The sequence below is a fragment of the Acanthochromis polyacanthus genome, chromosome 16, assembly GCF_021347895.1.
Source record: "Acanthochromis polyacanthus isolate Apoly-LR-REF ecotype Palm Island chromosome 16, KAUST_Apoly_ChrSc, whole genome shotgun sequence".
Taxonomy (NCBI): domain Eukaryota; kingdom Metazoa; phylum Chordata; class Actinopteri; family Pomacentridae; genus Acanthochromis; species Acanthochromis polyacanthus.
Genome location: NC_067128.1, coordinates 18320425 through 18340867, shown reverse-complemented (window position 1 = coordinate 18340867; position 20443 = coordinate 18320425). Strand labels below are relative to the sequence as shown.

Genomic DNA, 20443 nt, shown 5'->3' with positions numbered 1-20443 from the left:
TGTTTTGGGGCTGCTTTGCTGCATCCGGCACAGGGTGTCTTGAAAGTGTGCAAGGTACGATGAAATCTGAAGACTATCAAGGCATTCTGGAGAGAAATGTGCTGCCTAGTGTCAGAAAGCTTGGTCTCAGTCGCAGGTCATGGGTCTTCCAACAGGACAACGATCCAAAACACACAGCCAAAAACACCCAAGAATGGCTGAGAGAAAAGCGTTGGACTATTCTAAAGTGGCCTTCTATGAGCCCAGATCTGAATCTCATTGAACATATGTGGAAGGAGCTGAAACATGCCATTTGGAGAAGACACCCATCAAACCTGAGACAACTGGAGCTGTTTGCTCATGAGGAGTGGGCCACAATACCTGTTGACAGCTGCAGAACGCTCATTGACAAATACAGAAATCGTTTAATTGCAGTGATTGCCTCAAAAGGTTGTGCAACAAAATATTAAGTTATGGGTACCATCATTTTTGTCCAGCCCTATTTCATTAGTTTGTTTTTTTAAATAATTATGTTAATCAACAATTCAAAAGTGATGGCTGATTTTGATTATTTAATTTTCAATAAATTTTTATTGATTGTTACTTTTGTGAGTTTCAAGTGATTTCAGTGAGAATTGTGGGTTTTTCCCTCTTTAACTGAGGGGTACCAACAATTTTGTCCACGTGTGTAGTAAATATATACTGATAGTTTTTACTATTACATCAGAGCAAATACTGTACTGTTCAATTCAGACGAGATGCAATCACTGTAAGATGACACTCACTTTATTCTATCGTGCATTTGTTGAACAACATTTATATTCTTGGCAAATAAGTTTAAAGTAAAGCTTCAGGTCTGTTCATTAAGTACCGAAACGAGACTGAGATTGAGTTTAGTTGCTCGTTTAATGTTAATTGATAGATGGCAACTTAATGGACTGAGCGAGGAGCTTTATTGAGGTATAGAGCTGCTCGACTGTCTCTAAACTTGTAATTTAAAACCGAAGCCGGCAGCCAATACAAAGTGATGCCAGAGAAAGTTTACTTTTAAATTTAATAGAACTGATTAAATTTTAAGGTTGGCCATTATTGCTGATTCTGGATGGAGCACACTCTCACCCATGTTTAGGATTTATGTTCCCTTTCTAATTTCTCTCCCCTGTGTGGAAACGACTTCCCACAACAACAATAAAATGTAATTACGGCATAAAATCTTTTGCATCTTTAATTTTGAATTCCTGTCTGAGTGGGGATGCTCTTTCCTGTTGCATGACAATTTAGGGCAATATAAGCGCAGATTTTCACATCACACTCGTCTTTAATGGGAGGCTTTATCATGCTCTCGCTTTATGTGCTGCACCACCAACCTTTTGGTGCGTTAAAAAATCATAAAAATAAGAAGAGCAGACAAAGGTGAACATTTTCCAGAGGCAGAATGTTGCCTTCCTCAGCTCTTAGCGACTTTGCTGTAGGTAAAGTGAACTGTCTCTCCGGAGGAAGGAGCATATCAGATAAATATGCAGATGTCAGGCTGCTAACAGATGTAAAAACCAATAAAACGAGGTTGAAATTTGATTGCTGGGCCGACTGGGAGCCAGCAAAAGTGGCTGTTTATTTCTGGCTCCACTTTAACAAGCAAAGAAACACAACCCCTCGAGGTAAAGACTCAAAGGTGGCCTGTCAACTTATAAGAAATAAAGTACCCTTGTGTTATGTATCGTCACTGACTTTTCTGCACTTTGAATAAGTTGCAGACATAAAATACCACCATTACAGAATCATATGCATCCTGCTCAGCCTCCGTGGCAAAAACTGTTGACAGCGCAGCTTCACTTGATCACTGTCTTTAATAATATTCAGTGAAATCTGACTTACTTTATGCCCTTTAAGTTCTATCGATCATCATTTTCGCTGTGCGTCTCGTCTCGTTTCCAGCCGTCTGTCAGTCTGCTTTAAGGGAAATTTCATGTCAAGCTGTTACCAGATGTCACTGTTTGCTCTAGTTTTCAGAGTTTGAGCGGGGATGCAAGAAGAGGGAGAATAAATGAGTGTGTCAGTAGCGGTGGGACTATGATACGGCCCATATTAGATGCGTCTGTCAGCGCTGCATGGTGTTTTCATCAGCTGAATCCATGTGGACGCAGCTTCCTGAGCAGAGAGTAGAAAAGAGCAGGAGTGGAGGGGTGTAATCTGTCAAAGCTGAAAAGGATCCAGAAGTTGTTTTTTCTTTCCCCCTTCTTCTTCCGGACAATGAGAGAGCTCGACTTTGCTGAGAGAAATGGATGTTCCTAGCAGCTGGATGGATGGCACTTCTAGCTCACTCTGCAGTTCATGAAACAAACTGTACAAACTTGTGTGGAGTGAGGGGACGTCTGACCCCATTTTTATAACACTTGGACGGGCCTGGCAGTGCAGCAGCAACACAGGCTGAGGGGACAGCTAACCTTTGAAAGAAAAAGGGGGTGAAGAAAGAGAAGTTTTGTCTTTGTGCTGAGAAAAGACAAAAGTTTGGTGACTATTGGACATTTTTTAAAGTATAGAAAACAGGGTGACAATGGAGAATATAAGAGCTGGAACGCAAAGATTCAAAGATTGTGTGATTTTAGGAAGACGTACGGCTAAAACTCAACTTTCATTGAAAAAGTCATTGTTTCTTTCAGTTGGTGATACCCTAATACTGGTTTACTTACACATAAATTCAGTTTAAGCTTATTTTTGCTCCAGCACGGTCCAAAAATTTTACAATCCATCTTCGCGCCTTTCTTAAAGGGGAACTTCGTTTTTTTTCAACCTGGGGTCTGTTTTCATATGTCATTTCATACATGTGAGTGATGGAGAAATGAATTTTCGACATAGCTCCAGTATTTAGCCAGGCAGGCAGCTTAGCAGCGCAGCTAGCAGGTCAGGTTTTGGCGAGAGCTATCGCGCGATTTTGGAATGAGATTTGCTTTCTAGCGTCCTGAGATTTGGATACAGACCACAACAAAGAGTGATCGCCAGGTAATGTGGAGGTTTTCGTTCACTTCCCATCTCTAGTATGTTGTGGGACAATCGTTGAGACTATCCGAGCCGGTCAGTGTGGGAAAAAAAGCACGTTAGGGCGGACTTTGACGCGGGGAGGCCAACTGCCCCATACTTTTCACTAGTCGAGCTGCTAGCTGAGCTGCTAAGCTGCCTGCCTGGCTAAATACTGGAGCTATGTCGAAAATTCATTTCTCCATCACTCACATGTATGAAATGACATATGAAAACAGACCCCAGGTTGAAAAAAACCAAAGTTCCCCTTTAAGTCCATCTGGTATTCTGCTTCTGACTGGAAAACAGAGATTAAACAAGAGCGACTGCAACCCTGATCGATCCAAACTTCCAAGCTTATGCTGCCAGTAAACCTGTATTCAGTCCAGCTACTGCAGACAGTTTAGTCTCTTCTTTTTTAGTGTAGTCATTAGTTGTTCACTGTGTTGCGCGATGATTTTGCATGGCTCCAACCTTCAAATCCATTTTGGATCAGATTGCATGTTGAAAATGTAAACAGATTAGCAAAGACTAAGCCTTTTACTGAACTCTTACACATACGTTCAAAAGTTTGGGGTCACCCAGACAATCTCATGTTGTCCATGAAAACTCACACTTTCATTCATCCGTTAACATAATTGCGCAAGGGTTTTCTAATCATCAAGTGGTCTTTCAACACCTTTAGCTAACACAATGTAGCATTAGAACACAGGAGTGATGGTTGCTGGAAATGTTCCTCTGTACCTCTATGTAGATATTCCATTTAAAACTGTCATTTCCAGCTGGAATAGTCATTTACCACATTAACAATGTCTAGATTGTATTTTTGATTCATTTAATGTTATTTTCATTGAAAAAAATCTGCCTTTTCTTTCAAAAATAAAAACGTTTCTAAGTGAACCCAAACTTCTGAACAGTCGTGTACTTTCCCTTGCTTTTTAATTATTAACAATGTACAAAGCATGAAAGTAGCAGGTTCTCATTTCTAGATCAATAACTCTGACTAAGTCATGTTAGTTCCTGAAGTTACGTGTCAAAAGGCCAAAATCACATTTGGCTGGTTAAAGATTTCTCTGTAAGTCAGTATCTTGAGCCAGCCAAAGATCATTTATGAATTTTAGAAGCACCACTCTGTATGACTTTACCTGAACTAGAGTCACTCTGTTATTCAGCCAATAGTAGTGAATCAGAATGGAACATATTCTCTCTGATATATCAGTTTTATGGTCCCTTTATAATTTTTTTCCTGCGTGGAAAAGATTATCCACAACAACAATAAAATTTGATTACAGCATAAAAATCTGTTGCATCTTTAATATTTCATTTTATCTGCATGGGGACTCTCTTTGCTGTAGCGTGACAATTTAGGACAATAAAGTCATGCTCCTGTTTAAAGGTTACTTATGTGCTACAACACATTTTTTAGTGTTAAAAGAAATCATAAAGCAAAGAAGAACATTATCCAGAGGCTGAATGTTGCCTTCTCAGTTGCTGCTGTTTTTTGCTGTCGGTAAGATGAAATGTCTTTCATGAGAAATCACAACAAAGCAGTGAGTCTTATAAAGCTATACTATCCAGCTGTATTAAGTCAATTTCAGTTGTCATAATCATGCAGTTTACAACCTAAAGATGGAGTGCAGGACTTCTATATATAGGAAATCTGTTACATCCAAGCCATCACTAGAAGAGGTCACACAATAATGATAAAGTCTGTTGTCACCAGATCATTTATCATGACCTTATTTGGCATTTTGCAGTATACTGCAGTCTTAAATCTCTTTTCTGCGGTGACATTCCTGTGCTGGGGCACCAGCAGTGATGCATTTTACATCAACCAGCAATGACTGGTTTGCCAGAGCTGAAGAGAAGCAGGAGAGACAGAGGAGTAGCAAAGTTTTCTGATGCTCAAAAAGAAACTTGGCTTTCAAATGTGGAATTACAGTCTTGAAAAGAACAAGATCGACTTTGAAACTGTGTAATTACTCTCACTGCCAGAAGGAGGAGACCAAAGTTCTTGTTTACATGAAATCAGTGAAATAGCTCTGAATTAAACTATATTGCTACTGTATGTTTAGTAAACCTTGTGTTGGGCCCTTGTACGTAAGAGTTAAACAATTATTAAGCTGCCACTCAAAAGCAGATCACAAAGGACTCTTTCAGCTTTAGTTATTTTTACCTTCAGTTAAACACACAGATGATTTGAGAAGGGTTTAACACGTACATCTGATTGATGTTGGATTGTGATTCTACAAAATGTTGTGAAACGCAATCCCTCGGTACAGCTGATCATAGCTGCAGAAACAATCATTCATCTGCCTGCTGTTCAAGCAGTCTGACTGCAGCTTGCAGCAAAAGTGAGTGATTGAAGCCATTCATAGCAGGAAGAATGAGGTGAGGAGGAGGTCAGCACTTACACAGCTGATTGGGGTTGCCAGTTTTTAACTGCAGCGATCCAACAGCATCAGTCTTAGTCCAGTTATATGATATTATCTAGGCAGATCTTTACCTGAAACAAAGCATGGATCTGTCAGCACGATTAGGTTTATTGTGAAATGAATCTCTGATAAGGTGAAACCAGCAAATGATATCTGCTTGCTGCTCTGCTGGATATAAAGCGCATTTATGGGATTCATCCATATGTTCATCAAATCAGCATTGCATGGAGACATAACCACTGCTCTAGTTGTCTGAACTGGGTGTATGTTCCTGCTGAGACAACAAACAGCCTACACCTAATGTCATATGCTGCTGTGGCCTCACATCAACGAGGCAGCTAGAAGCTACGACCTGTTTAGGGAGGTTCCTGCTGTGGTGTCTTTGTAAATGAGCCAGTGGTTGTTTAAAGTAGTGTGGGTGGTGATCACTGAGGTTGCAGCGTTTTAAAACATTGCTGTGGAGTACAGAACGTCAACCATCACTGACTGTTGTGAAAGTGTAACATCCATCCATCCATCCATCCATCCATCCTTCATCTATACTGTTGTGGTATTTTCAAACTGAACAAAGAATAAAATTAGACAAATGGGATGTGTGAATCAAATTTAAGCGCTAACAAAGATAAGCTGGGGAGACCTAACGGGTCAACTGAAGTTATTAGTACACTAAATAATCCTGGGGAAAGCGGCAACCCAACAGAAGCCTATGGAGCCCATATAAGGCATAAGACAGGAAGTTCATGCCCTCTCTTCGTCTGCGCTTGTGAGATGAGACTTAGGGCACGCTGAGCCGAGCAGAAATAATGTAAACCTAGCAGAAATAAAAAAAGAGGAGGAGGTCCAACTTTGGATACAATTACTTCATGGGCATTCTGATTGGGTTTTAAGTTGATGGGTTGTGGCTTTCCAGGGTGTAAGAGGTGTGTTTAGAAGAAACTTGAATAGATATAAAAGACGATGCAGTGCTTTGTTTTGGCAGTTAAAATCTCGAGATTTTGCTCATGTTTGTTCTTACAACCTCTGTATTGAATAAACATAACTCGAATCAGACTCTGAAGACTGCTTGAAGACTTTTCTTAAAAACTTTTTGAAGACTCAAAGTTTTGATCCAGAACTGATTTTGACTATATGTTTGATGAAGCTGCCTGATCATCACTGGCCCATATCAAGTGGGCTGAGTCACAACAATACAATTCTTTATCCTCATTAGGGTCATCGGGGGGCTGGAGTCTATCCCAGCTGACTTAGGGTGAAGGCAGGAGACACCCTGGACAGGTCGCCAGTCTATCACAGGACTATATATATCGAGAAACAATCACACTTACATTTACACCTACGGACAATTTAGAATCATCAATTAACCTCAGCATGTTTTTGGACTGTAGGAGGAAGCTGAAGAAACCCATGTATGCAGAGGGAGACATGCAAACTCCATGCAGAAAGATCCTGGGAAAGCTGGGACACGAACCAAGGATCTTCTAGCTGCAAGGCGAAGGTGCCAACCACCAAGCCTCTGTGCAGTCCCAAAATGTAACAGAAAACAGGATTTTGCCAAAATATGACCCATTCAAACAAATTCCCACTAAAACTGCACTTCCCTGGACCCTCAGCAACACCAAGAGTGTAGCAAATGTAATGAAATTCATCAAAAAAGGCAAGGAAAAAATGCACACCCACCCACCGATTCCTTCATTTATCAGTAAGATTAGACAATCAGTGCAGTGTAGAACCAGTGTGCTGCAGCATTTTCTGTTTAGATGGAGTAAAACAGAACACATTGTCAGAGCTCAGACACATTAGACCACATTGATTTTCAATTAAACTCCTCAGTGTCACTTCCAGAGTGACAGCAAAGAGTTAATGGAGTAAAATCAGGTTGAGGGACATTACCGAGGCCTGCTGCTGCCCGCTGAGGCACAAGGCGCTTAATGTTGGACTGTAATATTTCCATAAAACTTGGTTCACTTGCCGAAATGGACAGGTGGGAATCCGGGAGATCAGGAATGCATAATTGTGCTACAGATGAGTGGGCTCACTGAAGTAGTTTCCCTCCACATGAAATTTCATATGATGGAGAAAGAGGAGCTTGAGCTGCCACTTGTGTGAATTAAAGCCTCAAACTGAATTTTTAGTGGATTTCTATGGAATATTTTTAGCTTCCTTTCTGGGTGATACTGAGACCTACAATTTTTCAGGGTTGTTTCATACAGGTTGTCATTCCTAGGGAGTAAACTATCAGCTGCTGATGTGACAACTATATATATAGCATAACTGTTTTGCTGTGTTTTGCAATTTTAATAGAATTTGATGAGCAATCCAAGCATACGTGTGGTAAATAGTAAACAGACCTCCATCGATATAGACCTTCTAACCTTAGCACTTCTACAAAGCACTTCATAATGTTCATCATCCACTACTTCACAGACCAGTGGTGCAGAACTGCCATGAAAGGAGCTGGCCTGCCATCAGGAACAATTTGGATTCAGTGTCTTCCCCAGAGACACTTCGGCATGCTGATGGACCAGGGACTGAACCACTGATACTGCATTTAATAGACAGTCTGCTCTGCTTTCTCATTAAACCTTTTTTAAAGCTGCATTTTTCAAGTCAGTATGCATGTAAAACTGCATTACCATACCACAGCAATGTTGCATTTTTATAAAACAAAGAATCCTACACAGTGCAATTGATACACCAATCAGCATGCTGGTATTAAGAACTTCTGAAAACCAACATAATGTAAAAAAGTAATGTAAAATCTGTTAGATTGAAAATGTCTCATCGTGTTGGGGTCATTGGGATTATGGAGACCATAAAAACTGGCTGCACATGTAGTGTAACATTTTTTGGGTGCGATATACTAAAAATAAAACATTACATAATTATGGCAAAAGCTATTAAACTGAAGAATAGAGTTAAGGTGTTTATGAACTACAATAATAATAGTGAAGATTCTAGTATTCACTGATGTTTTGATGACATTATGTGTGGAGGACACACGGGCACACAGCTGGAAGATCAAAAAGTAGAACATGTATTTTTGGTGTAAAGACTATATGCTTTTTAGAAAATGATACATGGAATACCCAATTTATAATGGTGAAAACGTAAGGCAACAAAAGAGGTGTACTCTGATTGCGTATTTCAACACAGGGAATCCTGCTTACGGCAACAAGTGGCTGCTGATATTAGAATTAAAAACAGACTTAACATCACCGACAACCATGTGTCTTTAAATTGCTCGTTTAGCTCAACAAATAGATCATATTTTCAACCCATAAAGAAACATTTAATCCTTTGGAGTTAGTTTTTTTTCTGCGATACTCAGTGTTCTGTCGACAGCAGCGGAATTGAATATTTATTGAAATTTTTAATATGCATCATCTCATTTTCAAGAGGCTTCTCAGGCACAGAACATGGAAATGAAGAGATATTTGAACTAGATGTGCTCTGCTGCAGGCTGCTGCACCTACTGACACCTCAGCTGTAGTTTCTTTAATTTAAAGCTGTAGTAAAGTGTAGTTGGAAGCAAAAGTTAGGATGGCACATGTACAATAATGTTCAAAGGTTTGGGGTCACATAGAAATGTCCTTATTTTTGAATGTACACAAAGATACACAAAATAACCACTTTGGAGTATATATATATTTTTCAGTTCTTTCAAAATCTGTAAAAATAAACAAAAAAAACCCCTCTCTTTCATGGCTTAGAAAACAAATTGCAAAACACTGCAGCTTTTCACATGCCTAGCAACATGTGAAGATGTCATTAGAAGTGTATTAAAGTGTCCTCGACTAACAGAGTGTGTTTCTCATCAGGACTGTGTTGTGAAAACAGAAATCAGGCAGTGTGTGCAGAGGATGGTGCACGCTTTTTTATGAGTAGCGAATTAAGTTTGCTAATATGTCGACTGCTTAGACTTTATCAAAAATTTCAAACAGAGTGAGAGTTGATTTCAGTGGTCATTTTGTGTGTCTTTATGGTCATCCTGTGTGTCTTTGTGGGGGTTTTTTTGTTTCTAATAATTCTTGAATAAATTCTAATGACTATTCTAGCTGGAAACAGACGATTTTTAATGGAATAAATACATAGGGGTACAGAGGAACATTTCCAGCAACCATCACTCCTGTGTTCTAATGCTGCATTGTGTTAGCTAACGGTGTTGAAAGGCTAACTGATGATTAGAAAACACTTGTGCAATTATGTTACCAAATAAATAAAAATGTGAGTTTTCATGGAAAACATGAAATTGTCTGGGTGACACCAAACTTTTGAACGGTAGTGTAACACAGCAGGTTTAGTTAGCAAATATTACTGGTTCTTTAAAGTCTTGCTGCTGACACCTGGAACTAAAGGAAATAATGAGGAAAGCAGCGACAATCATTCACTGTCTGTAAGCACTTTTTGTTAGACTGTACAGAAATAAGTGAATGAATGAAGAGAACAAACCTGCAGGGAAAATACATCCAAAATTAAGACTGCTTGAATTTGAAAATGCTTCAGGTTAAGAAGATAATCAGGTGTGATTTGTGGTTAGAAACTTGCCACCACGGTTGCATGTTGTTGAAAACACAGTGAACGAGTGTCTCTGTGTCCCTGCTAATGTAGCTGTTCTGCTTGTTTGATCGGTGGATGCTCAGTTTGACCTGCACATTCATCGTACAGAACCAATCGACTCGTTAATTTTGACATAATGGGCTGTTTATTTCAATTAGCTCTGAAAACCTCATTATCTGCGCGGGAGACGACTCGACCTCAGAAGGGGATACAGTTTAAAGATGATGACTGTAATGGCAACCCTTACAGTATAATGATCTGTTGTGCTGTTGATCTTGATTATGGACTTTTCAATCTGACAGCAAGCAATTTGAAGCAGATAATTGCTGGTAATTAGGCTGATTAGGCAGCGATGAGGACACACCTTGCTCTGCTCTGCTCAGGAGAAATCTGCAAACCTTTTTCTTTTATCGGCTGGGTGCAGTTATCTTTACTGGCTTTTATCTTGCCGATGTTCATTCTGAACTCTTTTGTAAGTGTCACTGATTCCTTGATTAAACTCAACTATTTTCATCCCTTTTCTCTGATTTGAATCTTCTGCACTCACATTTGCTGCAGGAGTTTGCTTCTTTTTCTCTTATCAGCTTCTTATCCAATTTTTTTTATCTTCCGTTTCCAGTTTGGTTTTGGCCACTGTAGCAGCTCCTCATTGTTTCCAGCCTCTTTTGTTTGCAGATTTCGTGCAGAAACCCAATTTTACGGCCGGAGATGTCATATTATGAACATCGTGTATGCACACACTGCTGTATAGGAACAGCTCTGAGCTCAGGGGAGAGTTGTATTAGCATTTCCATTTGCTATAGTCAATATTTTCCACAACCAAGTGAATTGTTCATTGTGTGCATGTGAATCAGATGACTTTGGGGATTTGGAGCTCAATGATACAGACTGTTATACAAGGTATATTGATAATTAATCTATGCAGAAAAGGTCATTGGCATCTCGGCGCCATCAGAACTTTGCATTTCAATTCACTGCTTCTTTCTAATGAGTACACAAACTTAGAATTATTTATTGATCCCAAAACTGAAGTGCGTGATGTTTGAAGCTCTATGCCTCCTCTCTGTTTCATGCTCTCCAGCTCCTTGTTGTTTTGTTCTGTCTCTGACAGGGCTCTGCTGGGTCTTTCTTTAATTTAAAGTGTGGCCCGAACTTGTTTGGAATGCATGCTACAGGCTTTCCCTGAGTCCCTCTGCCCAAACCCTGCTGCTATCAACTCCGCTGCCTGTCAGACGCTCTGAAAGAGACAGCAGAGAGACGCCGAGAATTATAATTCCAATTCATGCTTCTTATTGTGTAGACACAAAGCCCTGCACAGACTCAAGTTCAGCTTCCCTCCTCATTGCGTCCATTTCTCGGATTTGTGGAGTAAAATCAAGAGCTGGCTCCTAATCCTCATAAGTCTAGTAACATTCTGGGTCTACTCATACATGAAGTTGTCTCCTGGCAACAAACCATAGACCGGCTCATTGTGGAAATGATTGTGGCTCGGGTAAATCTCTATATTACCGAGAAAATTGGTCTCAAAGATTGACTTTGCCAAAGCCTTGAAACCAATCAGTACGGTCTGGAAATATCCCCTGAAACTAATGGGCAGCCAGTTTAATTTCATACCAATATGGACGCATTCATTAAGTTTCCAACCATAGCCTAAACGCAACAGGAGCCATGCCTCATTAGGTTGGCGGCATCCCAGTCTTATATACCAGGGTTCTGGCAATAGTTGTAAAATTCTATGATTTAATTAACATTCTCCTTTCTAATAAAATATTAAATAATGCCTGCTGCTGCTTCTCCCAATCTGTCTGCTGACAGCTGCTCCCTCTGAGGTGATAGAAATGTCTGATTCCAGTCAGATGAAGTCAGAAAACTCGAAATGGACCAAGTTATGAAAATAGAGCACAGAAGGTCTAACACAGGTCATTTCCTTTGATGTGGAGATTTATGAACAGCAGAGCAGTGACCAGACACGTCAACGTGGAAATAGGAGGAACATGATAACTCATACTGAACTGTCAGTAACGGCGCTGAAGCCTCCGAACTTGTTCTTGAGGTTCACCGTATGTGTTCAGACAGAAAGCATGTCAGGACTTTAATGCTCTCAATTTATAAACATTCCTTGTGAGTTTGATGCAGACATTTCATACACAGTCAGAACCTGTCTAATGTCTGAAGAGGTCATTTGCTGTTTGGGGAGACTATTTACACAATCTAGTCGTCAAATTCACACAAATACCTGAAGATGTTTCATGTTCTGCCTTAATGGTAAGGGTTTTTGAAACATACTGCAGTGTACACAGAGGCCTTTGTTACTTTTCACATCTGCTTGAAAGTATAGGTGCACAGAAGTAGATACAACCTACTGCAAACATATTCAACAGAACCCTAGAAACCAGACTCAGGCTGGGTGAAGTATTTTAGGAAAACTATTTCCGCATTTCAACAGCAATATTAATTCAATTCAATTCAATTTTATTTATATAGCGACAATTACAGTCAACTCGTCTCAAGACGCTTTACAGAACCCAAATGCCTGACCCCCAGAGCAAGCCCAAAGGCGACAGTGGCAAGGAAAAACACCCTTTTAACAGGGAAGAAACCTCGAGCAGAACCCGGCTCTATATAGGGGGGACCCATCTGCCTGCTGGCCGGGCGGGTTGAGAAGGACAGAAGAGGGCAAGGGGGAGGGATGGGAGAAGAGGGAGGGGTGGGAAAGCAAGGAAAACACAACATACATTTGGATACATGCATGACAGGATATGTGACACAGACAAAGTATAAGCTAACATTGAAAACTGACTCATAATTTACTCTTATGATGTACGGCTCTGACACTAAACATACTCCATATATAGCTAGCAGTAAAATTCAAACAGTATGTAAGTTAGCATAACAGTATAGTGAAGGCAATGCAGAGTTGACTGGTGGAAAAAGGGAGTTGGAAGCAGAGGGCTGGAGGAAGGTCAGCAGCAGCATCCCACAGTGGACATGGTGGAGACTGGACCAGCTGGTGGAACATCAACCGCAGATCTGAAGCATCCAGCTCTGGGACCAGGGACACTCGGAGAAATAGCACAGGGGGAAACAGAGTGAATGTACTGCAATAACGGTATACATATTAAATGTAAAGGTAGATAGAGAAGGGCTCAGTCCGTCAAGAAAAGTCCAAAAAAAGTCCAGTGTGTCAAATATTAGTCCAAGAGTCCAAAATACATTGTTTGCTGCCAAAATCAAAAAACACCTTCCTCATTCATTTTGTTCTACAAGTTCACATTTATACAAAATGAAAAGTCCACAAAAATAAAACTTTCCTAAGATGAAGACAGTCTATAACTGATCAGATGAATGGCACTCGACAAAACATTAGCAGGAGCCAGACTTTAATTAGTTGCTTCCATCTGTTTGTAGGAGTCTTTCCTCTGAGTTTATTACATTTCCAAAATCAGTGTGTTGTGTGTGGATTAGAGCACATGAAGCAGCAATAGTAACTTCATTAATTACTCAGTTTCTAATCAGACTGGTAAGCTATAAGTCACATTGGCTGCAGTTACATTATTTGTTACACAACTGTCCTCAGGTTTTGAGATTACAAGACCCCTATATCTGAATGACAGAAAGACACAACTTTAATAAACTGCCTGATAAAACAGCAACGCTACACATCCCAAGGGCTTGGTATACACACGTGGACAAAATTGTTGGTACCCCTCAGTTAAAGAAGGAAAAACCCACAATTCTCACTGAAATCACTTGAAACTCACAAAACTAACAATAAATAAAAATTTATTGAAAATTAAATAATCAAAATCAGCCATCACTTTTGAATTGTTGATTAACATAATTATTTTAAAAAAAACAAACTAATGAAATAGGGCTGGACAAAAATGATGGTACCCATAACTTAATATTTTGTTGCACAACCTTTTGAGGCAATCACTGTAATTAAACGATTTCTGTATTTGTCAATGAGCGTTCTGCAGCTGTCAACAGGTATTTTGGCCCACTCCTCATGAGCAAACAGCTCCAGTTGTCTCAGGTTTGATGGGTGTCTTCTCCAAATGGCATGTTTCAGCTCCTTCCACATATGTTCAATGGGATTCAGATCTGGGCTCATAGAAGGCCACTTTAGAATAGTCCAACGCTTTTCTCTCAGCCATTCTTGGGTGTTTTTGGCTGTGTGTTTTGGATCATTGTTCTGTTGGAAGACCCATGACCTGCGACTGAGACCAAGCTTTCTGACACTAGGCAGCACATTTCTCTCCAGAATGCCTTGATAGTCTTCAGATTTCATCGTACCTTGCACACTTTCAAGACACCCTGTGCCAGATGCAGCAAAGCAGCCCCAAAACATTACTGAGCCTCTTCCATGTTTCACCGTAGGGACAGTGTTCTTTTCTTCGTATGCTTGCTTTTTGAGTCTATGAACATAGAGTTGATGTGCCTCACCAAAAAGCTCCAGTTTGGTCTCATCTGTCCAAAGGACATTCTCCCAGAAGCTTTGTGGCTTGTCAACATGCATTTTTGCAAATTCCAGTCTGGCTTTTTTATGAGTTTTTTTCAGCAGTGGTGTCCTCCTTGGTCGTCTCCCATGAAGTCCACTTTGGCTCAAACAACGACGAATGGTGCGATCTGACACTGATGTACCTTGGCCTTGGAGTTCACCTTTAATTTCTTTGGAGGTTGCTCTGGGCTCTTTGGATACAATTCCAACGATCCGTCTCTTCAATTTGTCATCAATTTTCCTCTTGCGGCCACGTCCAGGGAGGTTGGCTACTGTCCCGTGGGTCTTGAACTTCTGAATAATATGAGCCACTGTTGTCACAGGAACTTCAAGCTGTTTAGAGATGGTCTTATAGCCTTTACCTTTAAGATGTTTGTCTATCATTTTTTTCGGATGTCCTGGGACAATTCTCTCCTTCGCTTTCTGTTGTCCATGTTCAGTGTGGTACACACCTTTTCACCAAACAGCAGGGTGACTACTTGTCTCCCTTTAAATAGGCAGACTGACTGATTATGAGTTTGGAAACACCTGTGATGTCAATTAAATGACACACCTGAGTTAATCATGTCACTCTGGTCAAATAGTTTTCAATCTTTTATAGAGGTGCCATCATTTTTGTCCAGGCCTGTTTCATTAGTTTGTTTTTTTAAATAATTATGTTAATCAACAATTCAAAAGTAATGGCTGTTTTTGATTATTTAATTTTCAATAAATTTTAATTTATTGTTACTTTTGTGAGTTTCAAGTGATTTCAGTGAGAATTGTGGGTTTTTCCTTCTTTAACTGAGGGGTACCAACAATTTTGTCCACGTGTGTAGGTGTTGACTCAACTTTATGGTTATGTTTGAAGGATGTATACCACTGTTCAAAAGCCTGGGGTCACTTAGAAATGACTATTCTAGCTGGAAATGGCTGATTTTTAATAGAATATCTATATGGAGATACAGAGGCCCATTTAAACGAGACACTAATTTCAAGTGAAAATGACATAATTATTGGGAATATTTAATATTATAAAACATTGATGTGTCCAACGCTTCTGTCTGCCTGTAGACAGTGAGAAAAACAATGCAAAGTGAGGTAAAGATACAAACATTGACTCTATAACAAGTTAAAATAGACTTATTAAGTTGTTACGGTGCCCACCAACTTGGTCTTTAGTTGTTGGATGTTGTTTTGAAGAGTGTTTTGATGTTAATGGCAGCCCGCAGAGTTTTGGACCACTAACGGAGCAGAAAATCAGTGTTTTACCCCCCATCGTTTGTACCGTGTGTTCTCCCAGCAAGCAAATGAGGATGCACATTCATAGGTCAAGGTAGTGGATATTGACAGTTTTTGGAGGTAATGTGCAGTAAAAGGTGGGAATGAGATGTTGGAAGAAGAGAAGAATAACTTTTAAAACATGTGGAAAACAGAAATGCAGGAAAATTTGTTAAAAAAAAATATCAAGGATAGAATGAACCAGTGAGATAGTATGCATGTTATCTAGATACCCAAAAAAATCAAGTTTTGGTCACATAACAAATGTAAACCAAGATATTCTTTTCTCTTCCAGTCACATGACTTTACCAATTGCTGACCAGTTCTCACTTCCTCTGTCTGTGTCTTAGTCCCACCTACCAGAGGTGTGAGTGGAGGAGGTGAGGAAGAGAGACAAGAAGAGCAGAGTCAAGGTAACAGCCATTGAACAAAATGAGACTTAATTTCTTTGGAGCTGTACTTTCCTAGCCTAGCCATGCTACACCCATGTTTCTGACGGCACAAGGGTCAAGGGAAGCTCGACAGGGAGGGAGGCGGGCTAAAAGGTTGTCTATCAAATCCCTCTGCAGCAATTGGGTAGGTATACAACCAATCAACGCAACGAATAGGCTGACGTAGTTCCGAGAGCACCGGCGGATTGTGGCTAAGTCCCATTAGCTTCAACCAGCGGAGCCGCGGAGCCAACTGGTATATTAAGGATTTGCCATATCCCGTCGGCATAAGTCCAAATACATCTTTCTTCTCAATGAAACACTTAAGTGCCGTCCTTTGTTTATCTTTCAAGTTGAATTTTAGCTTCAAATCTTTAAGGGCTGTGGCCAAAGCCGAGTCGAAAGATAACTGTTTATTGTGCGCCGGTTGTTTCTGTCAGAATCGTCACGCCTCAGTCGTCACTTCGTTACGCCCGCCTTCTGACTCTAAACTTCATGGTGATTGGTCCGGCCAGTTTTAGGAGAATCCAGCCTCGAGCCTTATGGAGGGTAACTAGACCCACCCTGGCAGAGAATTAAATTCGTTGCCGTGGGTTGTCTAGCGCGGCTAGGCTAGTACTTTCATGCAACATAAGTGAAATATGTCATGTGACAGAGCTGCATCTCCCTACCGCTGTATCTTAGGATCTCTGCCAGATGACAGTGTTTTTTAAAAATAATTTGCAGTAAATGTATTCATTTAAGTAAATTGCCACCATGACAAAATGTGACTCAAATTAATAAATATCATACTTCCAACTGGTCATCACGCATCTTTTATTATTCCGCCAAGGAACGTGGTGAAATTGTGAGACAATCGGCACACGTTTGTCCATCTGTTTGTCTGTTTGTCTGTCTGTGAGCAACATTACTCAGAAACGGAATAACGGATTTGGATGAAATTTTCAGGAAAGGTCAGAAATGGCACAAAGACCGAATGATTAGATTTTAGCAGTGATGCAGCTTATCGTTCTGATCTACAGATTTGTTAAAGATTTCTGTATCATTGCAAGATAGTTTTTAGTTTTAGATTGTTTTTATTTGTGTTGACAAAATACTCATGTTTGTATCATTATTTTCTATTAGTTTTTCACGGTGTTTGCTGGTGAAGAGAAGATTTGCTGTGGCAAAGAAAAGAATAAATACTGGTCTAACATCAGTTGGAGCATGGCTTATCTGTACCAGAAGTAAAACCTCACCTACTTCAGACAGCCGGGACAGAACGTTTTGTGGATGTTTTTAGAACAACATGCTATACTAGGACACTTGTTGGGCGACCTACTATACTATAGGCCTTTTTTAATTGACATATTACTATGATGTTTTTTTGTTTTAACATGTTATTAGAATTTGAACAATTTTAAAAATGACTATACTTGTACTTGTGCAATGAACTATTATTCTATGGCATTTTTTAGACCACATATTATACTCTGATGTTTTCTTGAATAACATACTATTTTGAGAATATACTGCACTATGACATTTTGTGAACCACATATCATACATGACAATTTTAGGCAACATCCTATCATTTTGCACTTTTTGAACCACATAATAATCTATGATTTTATTTTGTTGCTGACATGCTATACTGTAAACTACCGGCCATACTATGTTATTCTTGAAAAGTATCCTATACTTTGACATTTTCTGAACTACATCCTATACTATGGTGTTATACACAGATGCTTTGGTTACATGCTGATTTATAATTACATTTTTTTCTGTTTTGTTTTTTGACAGGATTACCACAGACCTGACCGTGAACACCTGAAGAAGACGCTGCCTAAGATCTCCAGGCTGCTTGGTCGTGGTCTTTCTGGTCCTGCTCCAGAACATCTTCATCAACTACGCCTTCTTTTGAAGAGGCCCTCAGATGTTGCAATCTCTGACCTTAAAGCTGCTGTCCGGAGTTTGAATCGCAACGTCTCCCAAATCACTGGTGGTCCCACCCTCCCTCCCTCTGATTTCGCCCCTTTATTTGTGCACGCGCGCAGTACATGAGAGGAGTGCCCGGAGTGCTGCAGCATCTCGCCTGTTTTGCTGTTTTCCACTCTTCTACATTTAGTACATTTAGTAAATAATAAAAGAATTACGTTAGAATTCTGTATTGAGTCTAACTTGTCCTAATACCAAAATAACATGAATCTGCTAGGACGAACGAGTAAAGTTTCAATATGTGATTACACTCGTGTATCCCTCTCGATGACGTTGTTTATCAAACTTAGTGCATTTACGCATGTATATGTGTTCCATTGTTTATTTATTTCTATCTAGAGTTCAAAATTGCATGACTCCTCTGACAAAGAGTATGTCCCAGACGCCCCAACATCTTCCTCCAGAGGTCGGGCATCTAAACGAAGCCGTCAGGCGGGCTATGGAGGCCGTGGTCGGGGAGCGACACGAGCACCCCGAGCCAAAAAACGTCCTGCAGTCTCTTGGCCTGATAAGCCGTGGGATTGGTAACTTTTCTGGAAGTTGCTGATCCCTGATGCTCTCTCCTCCACAAGCAAAACAAATGTGCGTGCGGTTGCGTAGTGCGTAGCTCGCCCACCTCTGCATGGGCTTGCTTGCTGTGCGCGTAACCGTTGATTGACAGCATGACAAAGCTGAAGCTCGAACTTGATTGGTCGGCAGCAACCGGCGCTTTTTGGAATAACATGGGGGTCTATGAGAGGAAGGCGGAGCTCATGAATAAATTTTCATATCGCGTCATACTAACATTATATTATAGTATCGAACTAGACTAACACCTTTAAGCTTTGGTAAACAATGATACATAAATTGAAAACAAATGGAAACTCCGGACACGAGCTTTAAGGAGGAACTGCTACTTTCACTCTGTAACGAGACGGCGGTTATTTTAAAGACCCAGCTCCTGGAGGCTTTGAGTAAAACTTTAACATCCATCAAAAAAGAACTACAGACAGTTAAATCTGAGCTGTCGGTCAGTATTTCAAACATCAAGTCCGACCCGGGTGTCCTAAAGCGCGCTGTGGGTGAAACGGAAACTTCACTCTCCACATCACCGACGACATTGTCACACTCCAAAGCAGAGCACCTGTCTGCTGAACTTTTAAAAGTGCACTATAAAGGTGAAGAATGTGAGCAGCGGAACAGATGTGATCAGAAAGAAGTCATTTTCTTTTTTCTTTTCTTTCTGGTTGACTTAATGCTGTCAGATGCAGATGTTGGAGTTGATTCTGATCTTTCAGGAGAAAAAGCTGCTTTTCCTTCATAGACTTTACAGGAAATTATTCTCTCAGGTTTTCTCTGCTATTTATATTTTTATTATCTGTGATTATTTCATTATTGTAAAATAATGTTTGAGGCATAAAGACTCATTTAGTTATTATATTCCTGAAATCTTTGATGTGGCAGAACTAAACTTCCATTTTCTCTCTTGTACTTCTGATACTATCAACAGTTCAGGCTGCTGCTGGTGGTGGAATGGTGTGGGGGATGTTTTCTTAGCACACTTTGGGCCCCTTAGTACCAACTGAGTATCATTTAAATGCCACAGCCTTCCTGAGTATTGTTGCTAACCATGTCCATACCTTTATGACCATCTTCTGATGGCTAATTCGAGCATCATAATACACCATGTCACAAAGCTCAGATCATCTCAGACTGGTTTCTTGAGCATGATAATGAGTTCACTCTACTCCAGTGGCCTCCACAATCACCAGATCTCAATCTAATAGAACCTTTGGGATTTGGTGAAACGGGAGATTGGCATCATGGATGTGCAAGTGGCAAATCTGCAGCAACAGCGTGATGCTGTCATGTCAATATGGAATAAAATCTCTGAGGAATGTTTCCAGCACCTTGTTGAAAGTATGCCAATGAAAAATTCAGGTAGTTCTGAATGCAAAAGGGTGGTCCAACCTTTTACTAGCAAGGTGTACCTAATAAAGTGGCCAGTGAGTGGATGGGCTGAGCATTATCACAGATCACACAATAACCAGATGAGTTATCACAGCAAACTGAGAAACATCTAGATTCATTCACTGCTGTCAATTTTCCAGTCAGCTGCCAAGTTTCAAGTCTTGACATCACTTCATTAGGAGGTACACAGTTTCTTGAATATTAAGACAGCATAACACAATACAGTTCTACTATATCATCAGCTTTTAGTAGCCTATCAACCTACTGCCACAGGTATTATAACTAATCTCCCTTAATCCTCTTTACAGCTAAGCTGCCATTTCGAGGGCCAACGA

General features: G+C 40.2%; 1 protein-coding gene across 2 annotated transcripts in view; it reads left to right on the top strand.

Annotated features, from left to right (window-relative positions):
* tbc1d32 (TBC1 domain family, member 32) overlaps nucleotides 1-18120 on the top strand; it is a 128264-nt gene extending 110144 nt beyond the window's left edge. The window contains exons 34-35 of one of the 2 annotated variants that reach the window (XM_051960772.1): nucleotides 16098-16160; nucleotides 17964-18120. In XM_051960772.1, coding sequence (XP_051816732.1) covers nucleotides 16098-16118 — 21 coding nt within the window. In that variant the 3' untranslated portion in view covers nucleotides 16119-16160; nucleotides 17964-18120. Of the gene's footprint in view, nucleotides 1-16097; nucleotides 16161-17303; nucleotides 17516-17963 lie in introns of those variants that run through there. The other variant, XM_051960773.1, reaches the window with a different exon arrangement.
* The last annotated feature ends 2323 nt before the right edge of the window (nucleotides 18121-20443 follow it).